Source organism: Mytilus californianus, unplaced genomic scaffold (assembly GCF_021869535.1).
Source record: "Mytilus californianus isolate M0D057914Y unplaced genomic scaffold, xbMytCali1.0.p SCAF_5, whole genome shotgun sequence".
Classification (NCBI taxonomy): Eukaryota; Metazoa; Mollusca; class Bivalvia; order Mytilida; family Mytilidae; genus Mytilus; species Mytilus californianus.
In genome coordinates this window covers 9,485,090-9,509,280 of record NW_026262701.1, presented here as the reverse complement: position 1 = coordinate 9,509,280, position 24,191 = coordinate 9,485,090, and the positions used below count along the sequence as shown (strand labels likewise).

Below are 24,191 nucleotides of genomic sequence, written 5' to 3'. Positions count from 1 at the left end.
TTTGTGTATCGTTGTATTTTTAATATAGCTTGTATGTGTCAAAGTTGAACATAAAACTTCACGAAAGTGGGTGTATTCAATCAATGCATGGCTTGATGGGTATTGTCAACTGAGCCTAGACGTGCAATACCGCGACATCTTTACAAATTTGACAGGTGAATTTCGACGATTGTCAGTAATTGGAGCCACATGCTATGAGTGAATGAATGAAGACTGTTCATCAATCACTCAAACATAAATAAAATGGAAAATACGTTGTATGAATAATTAAAACACCTTGCATGATAGATATGTATTTTCAAGTTTGAAAGGTGTCTTTAATATAATATCTTTATTTAAAAATTAAACAATACCCTGTGTAATCTAACCATCACACCTACATTCTCTATCAAAACAAAAGAAGAAAATATCAGAAAAGCACAATGCTGTATTATTCTCTTTTGACGTAAATATCAAGGAGAAGGTTTTCAATCTATCCGTCTATATGTTATTAGTAAAACAATAAATAACAAAAAATGTACAAGTGATGTCTTTTCAGTTTGCAGTAAGTTAATTCAAATGTGATCATAAAGTTGGGGGATACCAAAGGCTCTAAGCTCTGGGTTCCATCTTTATTTTATCTCTGGGATCTAGGTTCCACATTATCGGCACCGGAATCCTTTAAACAATTTTGTTTGGCCCCGGGCTCCACTGACAAGGAACCGGGCTTTACTAAATAGGCTCTAGGCTCCAATGATAGGTTTTCCACCTTCGTCATTATGGATCCGGGCTCAAGATGCGTTGGCACCTGGCTCATAGGGAACAGTGTTATTACCCCATAGAGTTTACGTGTATTGTTGTTTTGCATATTTATTATACCGTGATGTTTAATGAAATTGCATTTCTTGTACAGATGTTAACTTATGTTTATTGATGTACCTTTTTTTCGTGCATATTTTTAAATTAAAAAGTAGGAGCGAAAAAAATAGTCTAAACTCGCCACACGATCGATTTTGTTCATCAGTGTCAGTGTTTGTCTTTTGTGATATCTGAATGATTTCTGTTATCTGTAGAGTTCTGGATTGATGGCAGATCTTTGAACTACTGTTTTTATCTTATTCACCACTTTTTCAAACGCGATATAACGATTTATAGCTTGTTATTTTATTAAAATAATTGTTTATTATTAAAGACCGTTTGTCAATCTCTAGATGTCTTTTTGGTTGTTTATGACGTTGGGTTGCTGTCTAACAAGTTTACTCCACATATTTCACCTATAATTCAAATCTGTACATTTCCTTTCCAGAATGTTCAGCGTTAATTGTTTCGTAGTAGTACCTGGTAGCAGCATTGTAAATAAAAAGATCGTATCTTTAATCAATGTAAGCAAAGTACCCTTAGCTCAATATATAGTTAACCAATTGCTGAAAGGTGTACGGTCATCTTTTTTGTTACTTGTTACCGTTTTTGTCATTTAATCTCATTTGATACAATCAGTTTAATAAATTAAATAACACATAGATGAGAGGGTGATAGAGCAGATTTTTACCCCTCGAATAAACATTCTCAACCTGGGTTTCGCCGAAATGTGTTGACCATACACCACATTGAAAAAAACAAACTTTAGTATTGTTACATTTAAATTCATTGTTACAATATTTTCATTAATGATATATTTTTTAATTTTTCATTAATTTTCTTTTACACTCCATACATACCCATTCATGTTATTATTATTTTGCTTTTTTCTTTATTTTCCAGAAATCCTTATTTTTTTTTAGAGTTTTATGATTTTTATCCAAAATACAACACAATACAATATTTTATTCTCTAAAACCCAAAAGAAGAACGTGTCTGAGGACACGAATGTCCACGATCAAGCTTGCTTATAATGTGTGAAAATACTTTTTAGACGGACTGAAGAACGGATAGACGAAAGGACGGACGGTCAAGGGTAACACTTTACGCCCTTTTCGTCTAGAGGTGGGGGCATTACAAAAACTAAAAAAAAACCCAACAACATGGTTACATGTGGTCTCTATCCTCTGAATGCATTTTTCTGTTATTTGGTAAGTTTGGTATTGTTTATTAACTGTAATGGTATACAAGAAACGCATCATAAAAATCCAAGAAATCCTCATTTTTTGTTTCTTTTTATGATTTTTGTTTAATAAAAATGACATCTAAAAGCATTTTTCTGTTATTTCATAACTTTCGTATCCATAAATGTATTGTTATACAATAAATGCATATACATGAATTGTTTAACATTTGTTATTTCGATGCCTTTTATAGTTTACTATGTGGTATGGTTTTTGCTCATTGTTGAAGACCGTATGGTGACCTATAGTTGTTAACGTCTATGTCATTTGTTCTCTGGTGAGAGTTGTCTCATTGGCAGTAATACCGCATCTCCTTATTTTGCTATCATTATTATCATTTCAATGATGTTTAATTATTCTCTCCACCAGAAAATCCCTAAAAAGTGAAAGTTTTGAGATTGGGCCAAAAATGGCCATTAATAACCTTACAAAATATCAAAACTTTCGACTTCTCTACACAGAACACTTCTATACCCCATCGTAAAATCATATATCGTAGACTGCTCCTATTTATACACAGTTTCATTTATAAGAAAAAAAAAATTTAAAATACAGGTACAGTTTTCTTGTCACCAATATACCATTTTAAAGACTAGTGCCCTCTGTACCTGGAATCAGAGATACAAGTGGAAGTTGTTTTTCTTCCTATTTCAAACATTTCAAAAAAGTGCACTGATGATGACTTCAAACTAGGTTCGGAGACAAACGTGATGATTTTTATCAACTCTCTATTATATAGAAGTAACAAAGACCGTTTTATCAGCTGTTCAACGTTTGTATTAAGTTTTGGATTTCAAATAGTATGGCCTCGTCCATCACTGAAAAGACAATAACTGTCGACATGTGCATCTGGTACAGTAAAATTGATACCGTTAATGTTATTAATAGTGTGTGCAAGAGCAAGTTCTCAGAAAAGCGATTTCAAACCTGAGTGTACTTGAACTAAAAACGACCAATAGAGGTTACGAATAAGAACGGCTGATGTTTAAAATATGATTTGTTCTTCCATCGATCAAAGATTCGAAACTTCGCGTATATATAAAACAATTGAAAGAAAACAAATAACCGTTGAACTAGCTCATTAAAATCGCTTCATATGCCAGTCTAGTAAAATATTCACACACAATTGTCGTACATTTACATATGATATATACCCTTTGACATATTTATGAAGTCATATGAAAAGGTTGGATGTTTCGGATTTACAATTTTTATAAAGCAAGATGGCAAGATCATCTTGAAGGTCAAGTATTTCAGAAAGTGTGTATTTGTTAATAATGATCAGGTGTCAGAAAATAATACATTATTTTCATAAGAGGAATTTTCAAGAAAGTATAAAATCAATAATAATTTTGTGGAGTTTTATGGTATTATTAGTGCAATTCCAAATAATTTAATTTTGGATGTAACACGTCTTCTGATTGGCTGAAAGGTTTTTTGTCTATCAGCTCATAGACATAATTTTGTCATGTGACCGTGACGTCATTAATGTTTTTTCATAATTTACTCCTTAAAAATTGAATTTAGAATTAGATTATAAGGAATGAATAGTTTAAACTGTAATAGTTTTTCTGTCTATTCGAAGTAACCTTAAAAATGTGGTGGACACTTTTAGATAACAAGCTACGCGGGTTATTCAGTGTGCATCACATTTTGATGTTATTTCTAGAAAAAATATTACAATCATTCCTTAAATAGATTGAAAATTATGATAGAAGGTAGAATTGTGTTGGAAAATAAATTGGTAGATAATGCTAAAAAAAATATTTTTGAAAGATGATAAAGAATTGGCTTTATCTTCCCGTAATAAATGGGAAATATATAAGCAGATTGAAGATTGGAATACTATTTACTACATGCCTTTTATAATAACCAGAAGTTTCCATTCTAGGATTGTTCATAGGATTCTATCATGTAATTCGCTTTTATATAGATGCAAATAAAAAAAAAATGAACTACTTATTTTTTGTTCAGATTTCAGAGAAATATATTTTACTTTTTGGGAATGTAATGTTGTTCAAAATTTCTGGGTATCCATGATAGACTGGATTAATATGTCATTTCCTACCTTTAAGCACAAAAAGAAATCATTTTTGGTTTGTCTGAGGTTTTTGATAGCAGTAAAACAGTAAATAATACTGTGTTGCTATTTATATACTATATATACAAGTGTAGATGTAAGAACATTTTGCCCACAAAATATGGTGGGATAGAATATTTGAAATATTGGATACAAAATTATAGAAAAATACTCTGTATGTTTCTTAACTCCTGCACATAAAGTTAAAATAGAATAGAAGTGGAAATTGTTACATGCAGCATTTAATTAACCAAATCAATTCTAATATAGCATCTGATATCCCTATAACTTGGTCAATCTTACAAGTGTAACGTAATTTTTATTCGTTGTGTCTAATACTTTATTATGTAATTTCAGAGCGTGACATCACGCTCAAATCAAAAAAAAGTTTTAAAGGGAAAATAAAGTACGAAGTTGAGGAGCATTGAGGACCTAAATTTCGAACAGTTTTGCCAAACACAGCTAAGTGATTGGTGGGGTTCGTGTTGCTTAGTCTATGTTGTATTTTGTGTACTATTGTTTGTCTGTTTGTCTTTTTCTTTTTTAGCCATAGTGTCGTCAGTTTATTTTCGATTTATGAGTTTGAATGTCCCTCTGGTATCTTTCGCCTCTCTTCTAAGGCAATCTATTCCTGGAGTAGAAAATGCTTAGTATTTCGAAAAAAATATAAGTTTTGTAAGCAGTTAATTTATAATTATGATCATATCATTGAGTCTTTTGTAGACGAAACGCGCATCTGGCGTATACAATTTTAATCCTGGCATCTGTGATAAGTTTAATTGGTAACACTGATGGCGTTTTACAGAAAGCATTTAGACTTGTAGGATCCTTCTTTGTGTAGTTGACCGTTTTACTCTCCACTTTATTTAACCATTTTACAAGATTCATGGGACTTGTACCGTGTTTGGACTATCGTACCACTATGACACCTCTTGGACCCAATCCTCTCATATTGTTCTTCAGAAAGCTTTCATACTTGGTCAGACTGACTTCCGTCATATCTAGTTTGCCACATTGTACAATAACTTTGATTCGATCATTTTCACGGGAGTAGTTATTTCGTTTATTGTACCACAACTACACCATGTGTGCCTATTGAATAACAACAACAAATACAAAAGCCCTAAATACATTTTATAATATAATTTATGTTACTGTTATACAACTCTATATATACTGTACATGTCTTCCCTCACTTACACAGCGGCAGCTAGGAGACATTTCGCTACAGCGGAGCAATCTTGGTTGCGGAGGGTTGAGCGCACACACACATGTTTAACCACGCTACATTCTTTATGTGCCTGTCTCAAGATCAGGAGCCTGTAGTTCAGTTGTTGTCGTTGGTTCATGTCTGTCACATTTGTTTTTCGTAAATGATTTTTTTTATAAATTAGGCTGTTAGTTTTTTCAATTGAATTGTTTCATATGTTTCATGTCGGGGCCTTTTATATTCGAAAACACGGTATGGGTTTTTCTCATTTTTGAAGGTCGTACGGTTGCCAATAATTGCTTACATCCACTTCATTTGAACTTCAATGAATAGTTGTCTCATTGGCAATCATACCACATCTCTTTATTTTTATATTGTTATTAACAAAGAAATGTAAACATTTTAGCTTTAGACAGCTATCGAACAAAATTTCATATTAATACTTATATTATATATAATGTTTATATCTATGTATCTCAATGCTTGGAGTTTTTTTTTAGATAACATAAAAAATCACAAAAAAAAAACAAAAAAAGAAATTACAACTCGTTCAAAGCACGCATTTCGAGTTACATTTTTGTAATCATGCATGATAGCTGTGATGTGGATTGTGTTATATGTGTAATATATAGCCCAGGGACACATGAGTACAGGGTTTCGATAATGTATTTGTCTTTGTAAAATAAATGATTGTACCAGAGATAACAAATGCATTCAAAACTAGGTAAGACATGCCATTGTTGGCTATGTGGTATACATATAAGATCGACTATTCGGTGAAAACAATGAATGTCGATGTGTTTATTATTACAGTAATTGCTGTGATAGTAAAAACAATGAATGTCGATGTGTTTATTATACAGTAACTGCTGTGATAGTGAAAACAGTGAATGTCGATGTGTTCATTATTACAGTAACTGCTGTGACAGTAAAAACAGTGAATGTCGATGTGTTTATTATTACAGTAACTGCTGTGATAGTGAAAACAATGAATGGCGATGTGTATATTATTACAGTAACTGCTTCGATAGTGAAAACAATGAATGTCGATGTGTTTATTATTACAGTAACTGCTATGATAGTGAAAACAATGAATGTCGATGTGTTTGTGATAGTGAAAACAATGAATGTCAATGTGTTTATTATTACAGTAACTGCTGCGATAGTGAAAACAGTGAATGTCGATGTGTTTATTATTACAGTAACTGCTGTGATAGTGAAAACAATGAATGTCGATGTGTTTATTATTACAGTAACTGCTGTGATAGTGAAAACAGTGAATGTCGATGTGTTAATTATTAAAGTAACTGCTGTGATAGTGAAAACAATGAATGTCGATGTGTTTATTATTTTTTTAACTGCTGTGATAGTGAAAACAATGAACGTCGACGTGTTTATTATTACAGTAACTGCTGTGATAGTGAAAACAATGAACGTCGACGTGTTTATTATTACAGTAATTGCTGTGATAGTGAAAACAATGAATGTCGATGTGTTTATTATTACAGTAACTGCTGTGATAGTGAAAACAATGAATATCGATGTGTTTATTATTACAGTAACTGCTGTGATAGTGAAAATAGTGAATGTCAATGTGTTTATTATTACTTAACTGTTGTGATAGTGACAACAGTGAATTTCGATGTGTTTATTATTACAGTAACTGCTGTGATAGTGAAAACAATGAACGTCGATGTGTTTATTATTACAGTAACTGCTCTGATAGTGAAAACAGTGAATGTCGATATGTTAAGTATTAAAGTAACTGCTGTGATAGTGAAAACAGTGAACGTCGATGTGTTTATTATTACTTTAACTGCTGTGATAGTGAAAACAATGAACGTCGATGTGTTTATTATTACAGTAACTGCTGTGATAGTGAAAACAATGAACGTCGATGTGTTTATTATTACAGTAATTGCTGTGATAGTGAAAACAATGAATGTCGATGTGTTTATTACTACAGTAACTGCTGTGATAGTGAAAACAATGAATGTCGTTGTGTTTAGTATTACAGTAACTGCTGTGATAGTGAAAATAGTGAATGTCGATGTGTTTATTATTACAGTAACTGCAGTGATAGTGAAAACAATGAACGTCGATGTGTTTATTATTACTTTAACTGCTGTGATAGTGAAACCAATGAACGTCGATGTGTTTATTATTACAGTAACTGCTGTGATAGTGAAAACAATGAATGTCGATGTGTTTATCATTACAGTAACTGCTGTGATAGTGAAAAGAATGAATGTCGATGTGTTTATCATTACAGTAACTGCTGTGATAGTGATATAAGATTAAAAGCTGTGGAATCCAACCATTAGAAGATCATAAGTCTGATCAGTTCAATTAATTTCATTCACATTTGTATTCTTAGCAACCGTGTAATTATATTATGATCGACAGTTAGAACTTACTTTAGCCACATACTACAGCTAACAGCTATTTGTTCTCGATATCTGATACCAACAAAAAGACATACAGAAAGAAAAAAACTAACAAACATCACTACTATAATTGGCCCTGTCGGAACATTTGTTACTATTCGTAATTTGGGCTTGCACCCGATTTCACTTAGTGATAGTTTAGAAATTATTCTCCCACGCAGTGAAGGCGGATTGTAGCATGTAAGATCATACAGATATTTATAACGAGAAAAAATCTGTTTTCGCCTAAGCATATACCAAGAAGAAGATGCTATATGATTTCCAACGTATTTTTGTAAAAGGTCTTTAAAATGCTTTACGCCACAATCACACAAAAATGGATTATTTCGAATATCAACCGTTAGGTTATCACAAATTTCACTAAACCATCTCGTTACTCCATGTAGTCTGAGAGATGATATGTTATTATAACGTAAATCTACAAATCCTTCAGTTGAATCATCGTTGTATCTATCATAACAAATTATAGGAAACACATCTTCTATTAAGTTGTGACTGAGATCTAAATATTTCAAATCTTTTGATTCTAGTCTCCAATCCTGAACATGTTTTGGTGTTTCTATTATACTGGCTGCACTAAAGTTGAGCATTTCAATATTAGGATACATAGATTTATCAATCTGCCGAGTAAACGGTTGTATTATTGAAAAACTTTTCTGCAAATGTCGAAGATATTTATAGGTGCAGGTGCGGTCATGGAAATCAGGTCGCGTTTGATAGGTTTCTAATCTCGCACGTTTACTCGCATTACCAATCCAGCAAGAAATGTTGTATTCAATTATTTTTACAGCGTTTACATTACCGCATTGAAAAGCTTTAGTCAAATGTTTTGCTCTCTGAAACTGTCTAAAATCATTTTGAGACAAAAATATCACTGAATTGATTAAAGTGAAATATTTCATGCGATCCGGTATTGAATCAATGACATCAGATGTTGCTTCGGATGTAAATCCATTCAAAACACAATTTGAGATTCGTAATGAATGGAGGAGACGTGCTCTGCCAGGGTATGGAAAGAAAACGCTTCCATTATGGCCACACGTTATTACAACGGAAAATAAAATATTTTCTTGAATTCTTGATGTGAAGCGACGAAAATCAAGAAAGTTTAAAACATTGCTGTTGACATTACAGATAATCTCAATATAGTATTCACCGGGTTTGTCTTGTTTTGGTAACTCATTTATATAACAAAACTGTTGCCATGGTTGTAAGATAGAAAAAGAAATATTATTCAGTACATAACCTGACAGTTGAGGTGATTTATTTGCTGATTGGATCTTGTTTGTGTTTTCAGTCATCACCTGATGAATAAATAGTATACACAGTAGAACTGTAACACGGAATCGGCATGTTTGAAACGAACACAAACCCATAATGTCGTATTATCTGCGTGTAACCACTTCTGTATATGTATCTGTATGGTTACGCAGTGCAAGAATCGTTCGCAGTTTTCTTCGCACTGGAAGGAGAGCAGCGGGACTTATTTATTATTGTTGGAGGGCGTCTTTACAATGTGATTGCTAACAAATAAAAAACATATTTGCAAGTATGACTGTTTAAATATACATGTATATACAATGTTGATTTCTATTCTGTCAAGTAATTAAATCAAATCCTTTTGTATTTCCTAATGGTCAGCAAAACAGAGTTATCAACAGAGGGAGGTATTTTGTTGTTTCTCGCACATGGATTCGAGATAATATTTTGAGGGGAATCGCCTTGTTTCACCGTCATATTGCACATATACAGTAGGGAATCTGACACTGTTGACAAACCATTAAATACATGAATATCAAACGTCTTAAAGACACCGATTGCGGGAATTCTTTTAAAAGTTAACTTAAAAAATGTAAATAATTCCATATTAAATTTTACTAACATTAATCTGCATTTGATTAAATCGTGTAACTGGAAGAGTTCAATCATTTTACTCGTTATAACTTTGTCGTCTTTTCGGTGGTTTCAATTCTGCACCCTTTGTCTATTGTTTTGGGATCCTGAATATTTTGGCTTCGAGATTCACTGAATTATTAGATCGGAATGCGAATCTTGTGTGTACTCACCAATGTTATTGGTTGTCATATACTTTAAATCTTCGCAGCTTAATTGCCATTAAGTATTAATTTATTTATTTTTATTGACGAAGAATTACAATTAAAAGATATATATGTGTTCAAAGCATATATTAAATGTAGGAGCTTCACAAATTTCATCAAATAAACTAGCAACTGAATTAATTATACCTACCATACTAAAAATCGCATCGAATAAACTAGTAGCTTCATTCCTACAATGCTAAAATTCAATTACTCCTACCATGTTAAAATTCAAATCATTCCCACATTGTTAAAATTAAAAAAAAACAAGCAACTTGATTAATTATACCTATCATGTTAAAATTCTTGGAATCATCTGTATCAAAATCCGGGATAACTCACGCGTTATAAATTATATTATATAAAAGTTCATTTGTCAATTTGTATTGCATCCTTCTTTCGTAGAATAAATTAACTGTAATTATTTAAAAGACAAATTACCACACTTTTAAGGAGCGAATGAAAAAAAGGTCGCAGAAGATGAGAAAGCAATCCAACTTCTGAAAATTGAACGAATTGAATGAAATTTACATTGTACAGTTCTTCACGTCAAATCAAATTAGACAAAGTTGGGAATTGGATATTTTTATATCATTTGTTTTCCCATGGAGCAAGCTTATACGGCTTGTATTGCAAGTTTCGTAATTTATTCTTTTCATATATCCACCATTTAGTGACCATGACTCATTATTGATAAAAACTTCGTTCTTCCATCATTCAGGAATATAATTATAGCTATCCACACTATTCTGTCGTGCTTTTAGATAATATTCGGACTGTTATGTACTTGCTTGCATAGTTTAATTGAAAATAACATTGCAGTTTTCAATCTATTTACCGCCGATAAATACATTGTATAATTTGCATACTAGCAGCGATGTACTAAGAACTCATTTTCTTTCACTGCAAGTATTCTCTGATATGTTTTGTTTTAAAAGATTTAACAAAAAATTTATTAAGCGACATCCAATCTTGTCCATTGAATTTTCTCTCCACACAAAGATGCTACTAGTATTATAGATTTGTACTTTTAATTCTTTTTCCTCCATATGGTCCAATTGTCCTGATTGTTGTTTGACTACTTAAAATGAAAACATGAACAATTCTTATAACATCCAACATTAACATTTTCCATTTAAAACGAATCGTTTACTGAAATTACAAAATATGGTCTCTGTCTTTTTTTCCTGTATGTTTCTATATGGGTTGTTGAAGAATAAGGCATCGATCTTAATCTCGTTAAAATAGAATATATCGCATGTAGTTCCCCGTTCACCTGACATTGCTGATAACTCAGTCTGGTTCCGCCTTCGGATTGTTTACTACAAACAAAATGTTCTATGAATGCCACGCAGTTTTCTGTCGCGTTAATTTGTGTGACTAAAGTATTGGTGCTGATCATTTCTGTTGATTCATGATCTAATATTAGATAACAACGATATTTCCTAAAGTTCTTAACATAATAATAAACGTAAAGATTGTGATGTAATTTTCTTTTCGTAATGATAAAATTATTATATTCTAGTACAGTATGTATTCAAATCAAGTTTGAATGTCTTTCACACTAAAATATCGGTGTATACATTTTATGATAAAAACGTTCTTGGTAAAAGTTGCTGAAAGACGAAATTGTTGCAAAAATGTAATTTTCCTTTTTATTATTTTATTTCAGTTATGACGATTAGCATGAATACTGACTGGGACGACCTCGACATCACCAATGACACAGTGTCGAATGGAATGTCAGGTTCCGTTTTCTTTCAGAAACACAAAACAACTCATTTAACAATAAACTGTTGACACAGAGATATGTCTCCACTGTCGGCATATGTAATGATAGTAATGCACCTTTATACAAAAAATCTTTGATCTAACACAAGTAGTTCTTATCAAATTGACTTACGCAGAAAACATAACATTGAAAATTGCTAATTAATTCAAAATCACTGGACCATGACCTAGGGGAGGGCCTCGAAATAGTCGTCAAACTGATATGTACCGATATGAAATGCAATTTTATATTTAATATCAATGATCTATCACAAGTATTTTCTATTTTCAGTGACGTCATGGTTTTCTATCACCGGCAATTGTTGTTATCGGCTCTAACATAGATTTTGTTTTTTGAAAAAATGAAACATAACTAAATATATATATTTCTATATATGTACAGTTATTAGTACTCATGATCCTACATCCTATCTATACTGTTTACTTATATTTTGGCTTTGCACAAAGTCATGCGTTTCTCCGACTGTGTATGACGTCTTTATACAACATGCGTTGCTTCTGTGTATTGATTGTGTTTTATGAACATAATTTATTAAATACATGTAGATGTAATTGGCTTTGAACTATCTTACAATAACTGCGAGTGCTATGTGTCTTATATCGGCCACTGTCTCAGGTTGGTGGAAAAGGGGTGGTGGTGAATGGAGCGCATACAGACATGTTTATCGCAGCAACATACTTTATAAGTCATGAGTAAATTGTATTGCTATAAAACTCAAGTCGAAAATAAACTGACAACGCCATGGCTAAAAAAAGGAAAAGCCAACAGACAAACAACAGTACACAAAACCCAACATAGAAAACTAAAGACTGAGCGACACGAACCCCACCAAAAAATGGGAGTGATATCAGGTGCTCCGGAAGGGTATACATTAGGCCGTAAGTTTTTACGTTTGGAACTGTTTCGCATTTTTCATGTATGGGTTTTTACCATTGTTGAAGACCGTACGGCGACCTATAACTGCTTCTTTCTTCGTCATTTGAACTCTGGTAGAAAGTTGGCATTTATAACCACCTTTTTGTTATTTTTATAGAGAAATTTGAGCTTGCTTATAGTAACTTAAAACATTCTTTGACACGAAATAGTATTTTTTTTATTAAGAATTTTATTTCTGTATTTTGCTTTGTTTTTCTACTGTACCTGAATGTTGTTGTATGTACTGTTATGTACCTGAAATAAGTTCATTATATGCATTTTTAATGAATCGAGATTAAAAGGCGGAGGGTTGAGATTTCACTAAAAGGCGGAGAGTTGAGATCTCATTAAAAGGTGGAGGTTTGAGATCTCATTAAAAGGTAGAGGGTTGAGATCTCATTAAAAGCTCGTGAAATTCGTCGACATACTATTATGCATATGTCTGTCCTAAGTATGGTAACCTCTCAGTGGTTGTCTGAAGTCAAACCTTAATGTATTTGGTTGTTTTTTTGGTTTTTTTTTGTGGGGGGGGGGGGATAATTTGGTGTTGATGGAAGATCTTTCATAATTTGTGTTTGATTTATTCGCATTTTGTTATTTTGTAGAGGGTTGCTGTCCCGTTGATGTGTACGCACATCTTATGGTCATTAGCATATGATATAATAGGTATAGACCATTTACATAAATTGAAGTTGAATATCTATATCGTATAGTGGAGTAGAAATGATAACGGTTTTGACAAAGCGATGACTTAAACTTAACAATTCATTACTGCTTGTTCGTTTGCTCCCTTGTCAGAAACAACTCTGTATCAAATCAAGACAGAAAACGTAAGTTTCAGCTTTGTTTAAATGTATCAATTTTTATATCCTATACAGGGTCTGAAGGAATGTTGCTATCTAAAACGTAAAGTTTACAATGGGAAGTCTTTGATATAAAAATAAGAAAATGTGGTACGATTGCCAATGAGACAGCTCTCCACCAGAGACTTAATGACGTAGAAGTTTACAACTATAGGTCATCGTACGGACTTCAATAATGTGCAAAACCCGTACCGCATAGTCAGGTTTAAAAGGCCCCAAATGACAAATGTAAATCAATTCAAACGAAAAAACTAACGGACTGATTTATATAAAATACAATGAACGAGAAAAAAATGTGATACACAGCAACAAACGACAACTACTGAATTACAGGTTCCTTACTTAGGACAGGCATCTACAGAATGCGACAAGGTTAAACTAGTTTGATGGCGCCAAACCCTCTTTTTAGCCTGGGATAGTGGTGTAACAGTACAACATAAGAACAAACTATTAGTTCATCAATTCCCGTCCCTCAGAGTCGATTACTAGATATAGGCGTAGATATAGATACACACCAATCGTCAATTTATTTATGGAACCATTTATTTGAAGTTCAACAAGATAGATGGAATCAAGTCAACAAACCGGAAATTATTCTGTGAAAGGTTATCTATAACGCTGGAGAGGTGTACGTGACAACATTCCTCTTTTGAGTCTGGATCGCATGGTAGGTGATGAATGCATGCACAACAGGTGATGCTTACCCTATCGACGAATCCGGAGTAGTAGAGAATTGACAGTTCTGCCACACTTTCACTTTCGATAATTTTTTTCTACAAAATTGAAAATGAAAGTAGGTCATCCATCTTTAGAATAAATAAGAATCCGGTTCCAACCAGTTTAACCCCTAACACCCTAAACCCTAGTGACAGTTCTGCCACACTATGCAGAATTTTAGGTGTTTTTTTTTCAAATAGGAGTGAGAGGTGTTGTAATTGAAAAAAATATAATAAAAGAGGGACGAAAGATACCAGAGGGACAGTCAAACTCATAGATCGAAAACAAACTGACAACGCCATGGCCAAAAATAAGAAAGACATGGGTATAGTAAGTAAAAATGAATACGATTGTTGTTGAAACGTTAAAACAGTTAAGAAGTATGGCTAAACATGCTGGTCTTAAATGATACTCTAGAATGAAGAAAGAACAGTTACTAGAGTTGATTGAAACGGAGACGGAACATACATAAGCGTATTCCTAAACCAGCGACGAAAAAAGAAATCATGATCAAGGCGAAACAACATGGGTTGAAAGGTATTAGTAGGTTACCTAAAAATCAACTTAAAGTTAAAAAGGTAGGTAAAAAAAATCAAGAAAGAGTCCATTAGATCCATAAAAGGTGTATTGAGTACCTGGAAAATGACATCGGATGCTGAAATTGACATCCAGACCTTTCTTGAGGTAACACGAGGGAAAAGGATGAACATCATTCGAAATTGTGGATTGAAAGGGGTTAACATTAATGTGGTGTTACACTGTACTTTCGTGAAAATCAACCCCACAGGTAAAGAGGACGATGAAAATGAGGGACACTTTAAATCGGGAAATCAAACTATAACAGAAGCCATCGCCTTCATTGAAACTTTGAAAGAGATGGACCAAAAGATCGGAGAAAAAACTGCCGAGTGTACCTCTGAGAAGAGTGGGTGGACATTGAATGAAATCGTGAAATTGCAACTTAACATCAACAAATACACACCGTTATCCGGTTTGCAGTATGTAGCTTTACCAAAATGGATCAAAGACAAGAAAGCCGTGATAAATGTTCAAAAACAAAGATGATATGTGTTTTAAATGGGGTGTACTTTCAGCCGTACATCACAAAGAGGTAGACCAAAGGAAAACACGAAGGTGGACTCAGTATTGTAGGTGGAACAATAAACTAAACCTGCATGGATTAGAATTCCCGTAAGCCTTAAGTATATTAACAAGTTTGAAAAAATCAACCCTACCTTGGCAGTCAATGTATATGGAATTGATGACAAAGAGATATACCATCTACGAATTTCAGATGTTGCTGAACAGATAAGTAAAATGATTAACTTGTTGATGATAGAAAGTGATGGACGAAAACACTATTCCCGGCTAATTTCAAACAAGAAAACGCACCATGGCGGTGAGATTCATTCATGCTCAGATGTTCAAACCACCGTCCCAGCGAAGAGGCATTGAAGAAACATAAAGAGTATTGTGTAAACCACAAAGCAATTAAGACAGAGATGTCTGGTAAAGGATCCTACCATAGTTTTGAAAACCACTCTAATTCAATAAGAGTTCCATTTGAGGTTTTTGCAGATTTTGAATGCTTACTGAAAAAGTAGAATCCGAACCAGAGGACACAATCGCATACAAACCACACACCAAACCCTACAAAAAGCATATACCCTCTAGTTTTTCTTATTTCATAAAACGTTTTGGTGAAAGTGTTTTTACCAAAAAACCAGTACAGACCACCATGCAAGAAGAAGGAAAAGATGTAACGCAGATTTTTGTTGAAGGACTTGAAAAAGAAATCAAAGCCATTTACACCCAGAATGACTTTAGAAAACCAATGGTGATGACAATGGAAGACAAGAGTGATTTCAAAACTGCAACACTATGTTGGTTTTGTAATAATGCATTGGGGGATGACAAGGTTAGAGATCACTGTCACTTCACTGGTAATTACAGGGTTGCAGCACACAACGAGTTTAACTTGAAAAATAGGGTACCCAAGTTCATACCTGTGATTTTTCATAATTTAGCTGGGTATGACAGTCATCTGTTCATTAAACATTTTGGTGAAACAGCAGGACCAATTACATGTATTCCAAATACCGATGAGAAATACATTTCATTTACCAAAAGAATTCAAGTAGGTAAATACTCATCAAAGAAGGATGGTGAAAAGAAACCACTGTACCAACATTTGAGATTTGTAGAGGCTTTAAATTTATGAGTACAAGTTTAGAAAAATTAGTGAAAGCAACCCCTCGTGGAGGTTTTAAAAATATGGAAAAAGTGTTTGGTGACCTACCGTTAGATCCTCAATTGTACAAGGTTAACCCATCTACCTAAAAAAATAATCGAGTTATTCAACTACGTGAAGTTATTGATAAACGTAAACATGTATGACATTGGCATGAAGAATACACATCCCACATTGTTATCATGGTATTGTCATGACAATGGTATTAACTGCGATGGGCTTAATGATTTCATTGAAAACAGGGAACAATACATGGAAAATTGGATGATACGAACTAATGAAAGACGGGATGAAGTTAAGGCACATGTTTTAGCTATTATAACGGGAGACGTGTGAAACTAACACCTGATGATCCAAGTTGGTACAAGGAATTTTACAGTGAAATGAGACACATTATGCATTCATTTGTTAAACTACGACCAGAATTGTATGCCTTAGCCAAGCAGTCAAAAGATAACAAAGGTACAAACTACAACATTGATGGAAATACAGTAAATTATGTGATGTGTAGTTTAGAAAACAAAGCATTGATGATTGCTTTTGATTAATTAATTGAACAAGACATTGAAGTAGGTTACCTTGTGTTTGATGGCCTTATGATTTACAAAGACAACTTACCACCAGAAAACCTTCCACAAATACTTAAGGGGTGTTCACAAAAAGTGAAAGAAGTTATGGAATGTAACATTACATTTACCAACAAACCTATGGATGAAGGTTATGATATACCTGTAAACACCGTATCAACAACCCCTTTTGAAAACGAAGCATTGATGAGTGCTTTTGAATATTTAAGTGAAGAAGGTATTGAAGTGAATGCCCTTGTATACGAACCAACCCCATCTGTAAACATTGATTTGCTTTTACGAAAAGGGGTATATCCTTATGATTACATGGATTGGTTTAACAAACTTGAAATAACAGAGTTACCTTCAAGGGAAGATTTTTACAATACATTTAACGAAGAAGAAGTGAGTAAAGAAGATTATGAACATGCACAAAAAGTATAGAATACTTTGAAAATGACTAGCATGAGGACATATCATGATTTGTATTTAAAAACAGATGTATTACTACTATGTGATGTGTTAGAAAATTTTAGGGATCTTTGTTTGAAGAATTACTAACTCGACCCTGCTTCGTACTTAACAGCACCAGGACTTGCTTATGATGCAGCATTGAAGATTAGTAATAATGAGCTTGACCTTCTTACTGACCCAGACATGCTGTTGATGTTTGAGAAAGGAATTAGGGGAGGAATCACCGTCGCAACTCAACGCTATATCAAATCCAACAACCCCTACATGAAAGAGTATCATACCAACAAACCAACAAGTCACTTGATGTATGTAGATGCCAACAACTTATATGGATGGGCTATGAGTAAGTTCTTACCTACCGATGGGTTTACATGGATTACACCTGAAGAGATGCCAGCTTTGGATACACTTACAGCTGAAGACGATCAAGGTTACGTGTTGGAAGTAGATTTGGAATATCCAAGAGCACTTCATGATTACCATAATTATTACCCCTTAGCACCCGAAACCTTACTTATTAACAAAGTGAAGAAGTTAGTGCCGAATCTTGGAAACAAAGAAAAGTGCATCATTCACTATGTGAATTTAAAACTATACCTTGACCTTGGACATAAACTAAAGAAGGTTCACCGTGTTATTAAGTTCAATCAATGACCATGGTTGAAAAAATACATCGAGTTGAACACCGCAATTCGAGCCAATGCCAAGACGGATTTTGAAAAGGATTTCTTCAGATTCGTGAACAACTCGATGTTTGGCAAGACAATGGAGAACATTAGACGAAGAGTGAATGTTCGGTTGGTAAACAATGAAAAACAAGCGCTAAAAGTCATCGCTAAACCAAACTTTGATCGTTGGGTTATTTTTAGTGAACACCTAGCAGCTTTTCACATGCGAAAAACAAAAACAGTATTTGACAAACCGATCTATTTAGGATTTTCGATTCTTGATTTATCGAAGACTTTAATGACAGACTTTGTTTACAAATACTTGAAACCTTTTTTTATAATTCTTTATTTTGTAATTCTTTATCAAAGAAGAATACAATACATGTTTATTTATTTTGACCTGTCAGTGTCAGCGCTTATATTAACATCCCCCTCCCCATACAAAGAAAAACTAAAAAACAAAAAAAAAACTAAACAAAACTAAACTAAACTAAAAAAAACAAAACAAAAAACAAAAAACAAAACAAAACAAAACAAAACAAAACAAAAAAAAAAATACAAAAAAAAAAAATCAAAATCAAATAAAAAACAATTGATAAAAAAATCATTAACTTATATTCATATATGATTAAATTGATATTAAAAGACTATTATTATTACTGATGCAACATAGTTATTCTATTCGTACATTTACATGTACTCATAAAGAAAATTATATATATAATGACATACATTTGTATTTTGTTGTTATTTTTTCTTCCCGGCGATATCTGGAAATCATATAAAAAACAGTATTTTAACTCCTATTATCATAACATAATAACACACATTTAATTCTTACATACATATATATAATATCTATAGGATGACACTAACCACTGTCCAATTGTGATGTGCATCCAGTTGTGTTACACATTTATTTTCAGTTAAATATGAGTTATCTTTCTTGTATCATAAAATTAATTGTTGAAATGGTTCCCATGTTTTTTCTATTTTTTCACCTATTGCAGGAGAACTGTGAAAGGCGGAAGATAGTTTTTCAATAATATAATAATTTTTCAATTTCTTTAGTGCAATCTTAACACAAGGTAACAGTGAGCTCAATCTACAAGAATAAATATAGTACTGCATGAGAACAGTGAAATATTTCCAGAGATATCTATAATATCTGATCCCAAGAGGATGTTTTCTTTTGATATTAGAGATACTTGAAACCTACCTACAAAGAAAAGGGAACCATTTGTTACACCGATACTGATAGCATCATTTGTAAAGTAGAAACACCTGATGCTTATAAGGACGTTAATGAACATGGACAACAATGGTTTGACACCTCTAAAATTCCTAAAGATCATCCATCTGGAATAAGCATGGAATCAAACCCTGGTATTATTGGAATGTTTAAGGATGAAAACAAAGGTGAAATTATGACTGAATTTGTTGGGTTACGTGCAAAGTTGTATGCCTTTAAGATGGGTGACACCGAATCAAAGAGAGCTAATGGGGTGAAAAGGAGTACTGAGAAAAATGGACTTACCTTTGCCGACTACAAGACATGTCTAGATACTTACAAAGTTAGTTATCGAACCATGAATATGTTTAAAAGTCGTGGGCATCAAATTCATACGATTGAGTGTCGTAAGAAAGCTTTCTCAGCTGATGATGACAAACGTTACATCTAACCCAATGGCATTAGTACTCTAGCACATGGACATTACAAAATTGAAAAATCACCTTAAAGACGTGTGTTGGTAAAAGAAAGAATGACTTACCCACCTATTATATCGAAATGTCTGAAAAACATCAACAGCTGTAGAACGACAATACTTCAACGCATGTAAACAAATGATGGAGGCTTCAGAAAGACGATTGCAACTTTCCGCTCCTTTGGAAGCTAGAAGACTTAAAACAAAGGATACCAGTACACAACATTCTACTTCCCAACTCACCCCTTTCGAACGGAGAGTTGGAGAAAGCGGTCAAGACTCTAAAGATACCTCATTTCAGAGGTGTATTCATGCGTGATACCCTACCTTCCCAACCATACCATGAAGAGTGTGGTATTTTAAACCATGATACCTTAGGGAGACCGGGAACACTTCGGACGTGTTGGTTTAAGAATACAACCACCAAACTGTACTTTGATTCTTATGCATTACCACCCCCAACAAAATGGTAAATTACTTAAAACCTAAGATCTACTAAAACACCGATGAACTTCAAATAAGAGAAACAGTGTTCTGTGGACACTTTTGTTTGTATGTGTTGAAATTGTTGTCGGAAGGTCAACCTTTTGATGAAGTCGTGTTTTCCATTGGATGCTATAAAAAAATGACAGACAAATTTGGATATTATGAACAGAGAGACATAAATAGCAGTCAATTGCTGGAAGACCTAAACATGAACGACACTCGAATTACAAACTTGAAACATCCGAGTCACGGTGCGAATGATACAACGAAACGATGGGTTATTCAACAGGTGAAAGACGTGACAAGTAGAATCGAAGCATTACAATCCGAGAAAAAATGGTTAGAGACTAATACCACCCTGCAACAAGAACTATAGAAAACTATACAACAAAAAATCGATGCATTGGTGGATCTCATGTTGGTGATGGAAGAGCAAACCAAAGAAGACTTAGATGGTATAATGATGGTCATGTAATTGAAACATACTGCTGGGAGATTCAACCATAAAACTGTTAGTGGTTCGATATCTGGTAAAGATATAGCTCAGTTGTTCAAGCCTTCACCGCCATAATATGAATAAAAATTACAGACAAAATTGGAATGTATGGACATGAAGACATCAATAGGATAGTTTTCAAGAAGATCTGAACATGAACGACAATCGTATCACTAACTAAAAATCTCCGAGTCACGGTATGGATGCTGCAACGAAACAATGGGTCATGCAGCAATTGAAATACAATACGAGACAATTAGAATTACAATTACAATCCGAGCGTGCGCAAAAAAAAACGGATATCAAACAAATGAAAAAGGATATGATGCAACCATCAAAAAACTTAAGAAGAAAGTGGATACGTTTGAAACCAGACTGCAACAAGAATTTAATGGAAAAGTAAATGAGTTAAAAACTATTCTACAACAAAAAATCAATGCATTGGAAAAACGTTTGTTACTCGTGCAAAGTATTACCATGTCAAGAATCCATACATTGGTGGAGTGGTCGTTGGCGATGGGAGAGAAAAACAAGAAAGATATAAACGATTTAAGGATATACGTTCGATAGGTAAAATGTTCTTATAGGGGAAGAGTTAACCTTTTTGTTCTTTGGACTCAAGAACACGAAAAGCTTACACATTCTTATTGCATGTCTAATTGTTTGATCCAAGAATTAAAGGACTAAGGGAGGTACCCTTTCCGTTGAACGTAACCTCTTTCACACCACCCTCGGTTTGTTTTCGTAAGACCTCTTTGATGCGGTACATGTCTTGATCCGTCTTTTGAAGTTTGGGCTCGTAGAAGGAACCTTCTATTTCCTCGTCATTTAAATCCTTGATACGATACGTTTGAGGTTGTGTGTTTAACACGTGTAACACCGTTAAGACTTCTTCAGTCAACCTACGGGTGTATCCCTTTTCAAACACGCCTTTCGTTTAAGTGATTCGAACTGTATCCCCTACTTTAAATTTAACCTGTTTTAATGGAAGAAGGTTACCATACATGTTCCAGTACACTTTGTTTTCGTGTTCTTGCAGCAATAGGAGTCATTTTAATGGATCTATGTTTAGATGTATTGTACTGATGCACGAGATCATCCAACACATCGATGTAAGTGCGCGTAGAATTAGCCGAAAAGTATTTAAACATTTTCTCTTTCATGGTACGGTTCCAACGTTCAACGAAACTTGATTTTTCTTCATTCTCGTACAGTACAGTTCAATGTTGTGCTGTCGAAGTAACTCTATTACTTCTTTGTTGTGAAATTCGGTACCTTTATTCGTCCATAATTTTTTAGGAAGTCGTGATGATGATGTGAAAACCGCTTGAAAGGCATCTTTGACTGTCAACCCTTTCTTGTTTTTGGGAGCATGAGCCATCCGTATTTGGAAAACATATCGATGATGCTTAGAATGAATTTAAATCCTTTGTTATCGCGAGAAAATGAACTCATATCGATGAGATCGGCAGTCCAAATTTCATCCACACCAGCGATAACACGTCGTTTTTTGAAATGACGTCGAACGGGTTTATGTAATTCTTCTGCTAATTGATCTGTCCAAAGAACTTTTTTATGCCCCAAACCAAATCGTCTTTTAGTACCGATGAGAGGTTAAACGATACCACGATTCATTTTCTCTCTCATGGCTGAATGGTGGATGGTGTCTAATTGTAAGAGCATATTTATATCACACACGGAATAAGGTGGATGTATCTTTATGTCGAGCATAATAGAGGTCATGACGATAGGCAGCTTCATCGACTCGATTGATAGGTTCAGACCAAGATTTAAGTGTGTACTGTTTGACTAAAGGGTAAAACAATGTTTAACATGTGGTGTTGAACACATCTAGAATCGATTTAGTAATGGTGATGACTTTGAGTGTTGGAATTTAAGTAAAACCTTCCGCAAGTCAACACACCCACCTCAACAACCTAAATGCACTTCAACAACGATCAGAGGACATCAATGCACTCGTCAATGTCAACCTAATAAAAAAACGTCTAAGACACTTGAGTTTTCAGAACAAAAATGCTCTTAACTGCATTACCTTCGTTATTTCAACAACTATTTAAACGTTCAACAACGTTCAACGTTCAACGCTCAACGTTCAACAACGTTCAACGCTAATGAGCGTTAAATGTTCAACGCTGTAAATAAATGACGTTTATAATTAGCATTACCGATCCTAAACAACGTGAAGCTCTTGCTAAGGAGTTGCACGATATCAAACGTAACATTCAAGCTAGCAACTTAAAAGAACGACTGAACAAACAAGGATTGAGTCGTGATCTTAACAAGGTTTTTAAACCCGTCGTAGAAGCACAAGAAAAAAATAGCTTCTAAGATCACTAAAACGATTGAAGATCTCCTAGCAATCCTACCTGCATTACCTCAAGATCCTTCCGAGTCTGAAGATCAACTTCAAATCGAACGACCTACAAACATCATTAACGTTGGTCCTCTAGCCGAACATAATTTACACCTTATGACTACTCATAAGGCTGACCATACCTTTGGTTTGCGTTCTGAACACAAAATATTCTTCAGCGGGAATTCAGAGGTCATGATAAGAGGATCTCCTTGTGGATGGAGTAAGGTATAAAGGAACCCCGGGTTTGTTGGAACTCATGGTGATGAAGGTACCCACGGATTATGAACCTGATGAGTATTATGGTGAGATCTTGAAAAACACTGCTGCCATGTACCATGGAAACTCAGTCCTTTCTAAAACTTCTAAAGCGAGTAAGAGTTACAAATGAAACAATATCGTCAAACATATCTACAACGAACACAAGTATGGAAATAGACTGCAACAACCAATATTTCTACCTTCAATTTTTAATCAACTCCTCGATCGATTAGAGCTGTGTAGTGATTCAAATTATGCTGGGAACAGTGGTGTACGCAATGAGATAGTAGCCATCCTCGATGATATGAAAAAGGGTGGCTTCATTAACAGTAAGAAGTATAAAGAGATTTATCGTAACCTTTTATAAATAAATGTTAAACATAAAGAAAGGATACGAACGTAAATATGTGGTGGGTGGTAGCGGTCTGTTTGACACGATCGCTAATTTAGCCGGACGCACATTTACCTTTTCTACCGCAAAGACTCTAGGAAGTAAAGCCATGACTGCTGTCACCAATGCAGCTCTAAAAGGTTTAGGAAAAGGAGCTACCAAAGCTGTGGATCATGTGGTTCGTAGGAAACCAAAACCAAAGACTCCTAATCAACAAGCCCGTTTGAACAACATCTCATCTAAAAGCAAAAATCCACAGAAAACCCGTTTAAACAACATCATCTCAGGCAGTGGTATTGCAACCATTCATGACT

At 34.0% G+C, this 24,191-nt stretch overlaps 1 protein-coding gene across 1 annotated transcript; it reads right to left on the bottom strand.

Moving 5' to 3' along the window:
- Positions 1-2,067: 2,067 nt before the first annotated feature.
- Positions 2,068-23,988, bottom strand: LOC127701810 (uncharacterized). Its single transcript, XM_052205777.1, has 4 exons — positions 23,953-23,988; positions 8,185-8,438; positions 7,876-8,043; positions 2,068-2,071 (listed from the first exon to the last, which is right to left on the bottom strand). Exons 1-4 carry the CDS (start codon positions 23,986-23,988, stop codon positions 2,068-2,070), a joined length of 462 nt encoding a protein of 153 aa, XP_052061737.1.
- Between the last annotated feature and the right edge of the window lie 203 nt (positions 23,989-24,191).

Excerpts from the sequence above, each read along its gene's own strand:
- LOC127701810 (XM_052205777.1), bottom strand. The coding sequence starts at position 23,988 with ATGGCTTTACTTCCTAGAGTCTTTGCGGTAGAAAAG. Across the intron at positions 8,439-23,952 it reads GAGTCTTTGCGGTAGAAAAG|ATTGATAAATCTATGTATCC; the intron begins GTAAATGTGCGT and ends TTTACTCGGCAG. Across the intron at positions 8,044-8,184 it reads CTACATGGAGTAACGAGATG|GCGAAAACAGATTTTTTCTC; the intron begins GTTTAGTGAAAT and ends GTATATGCTTAG.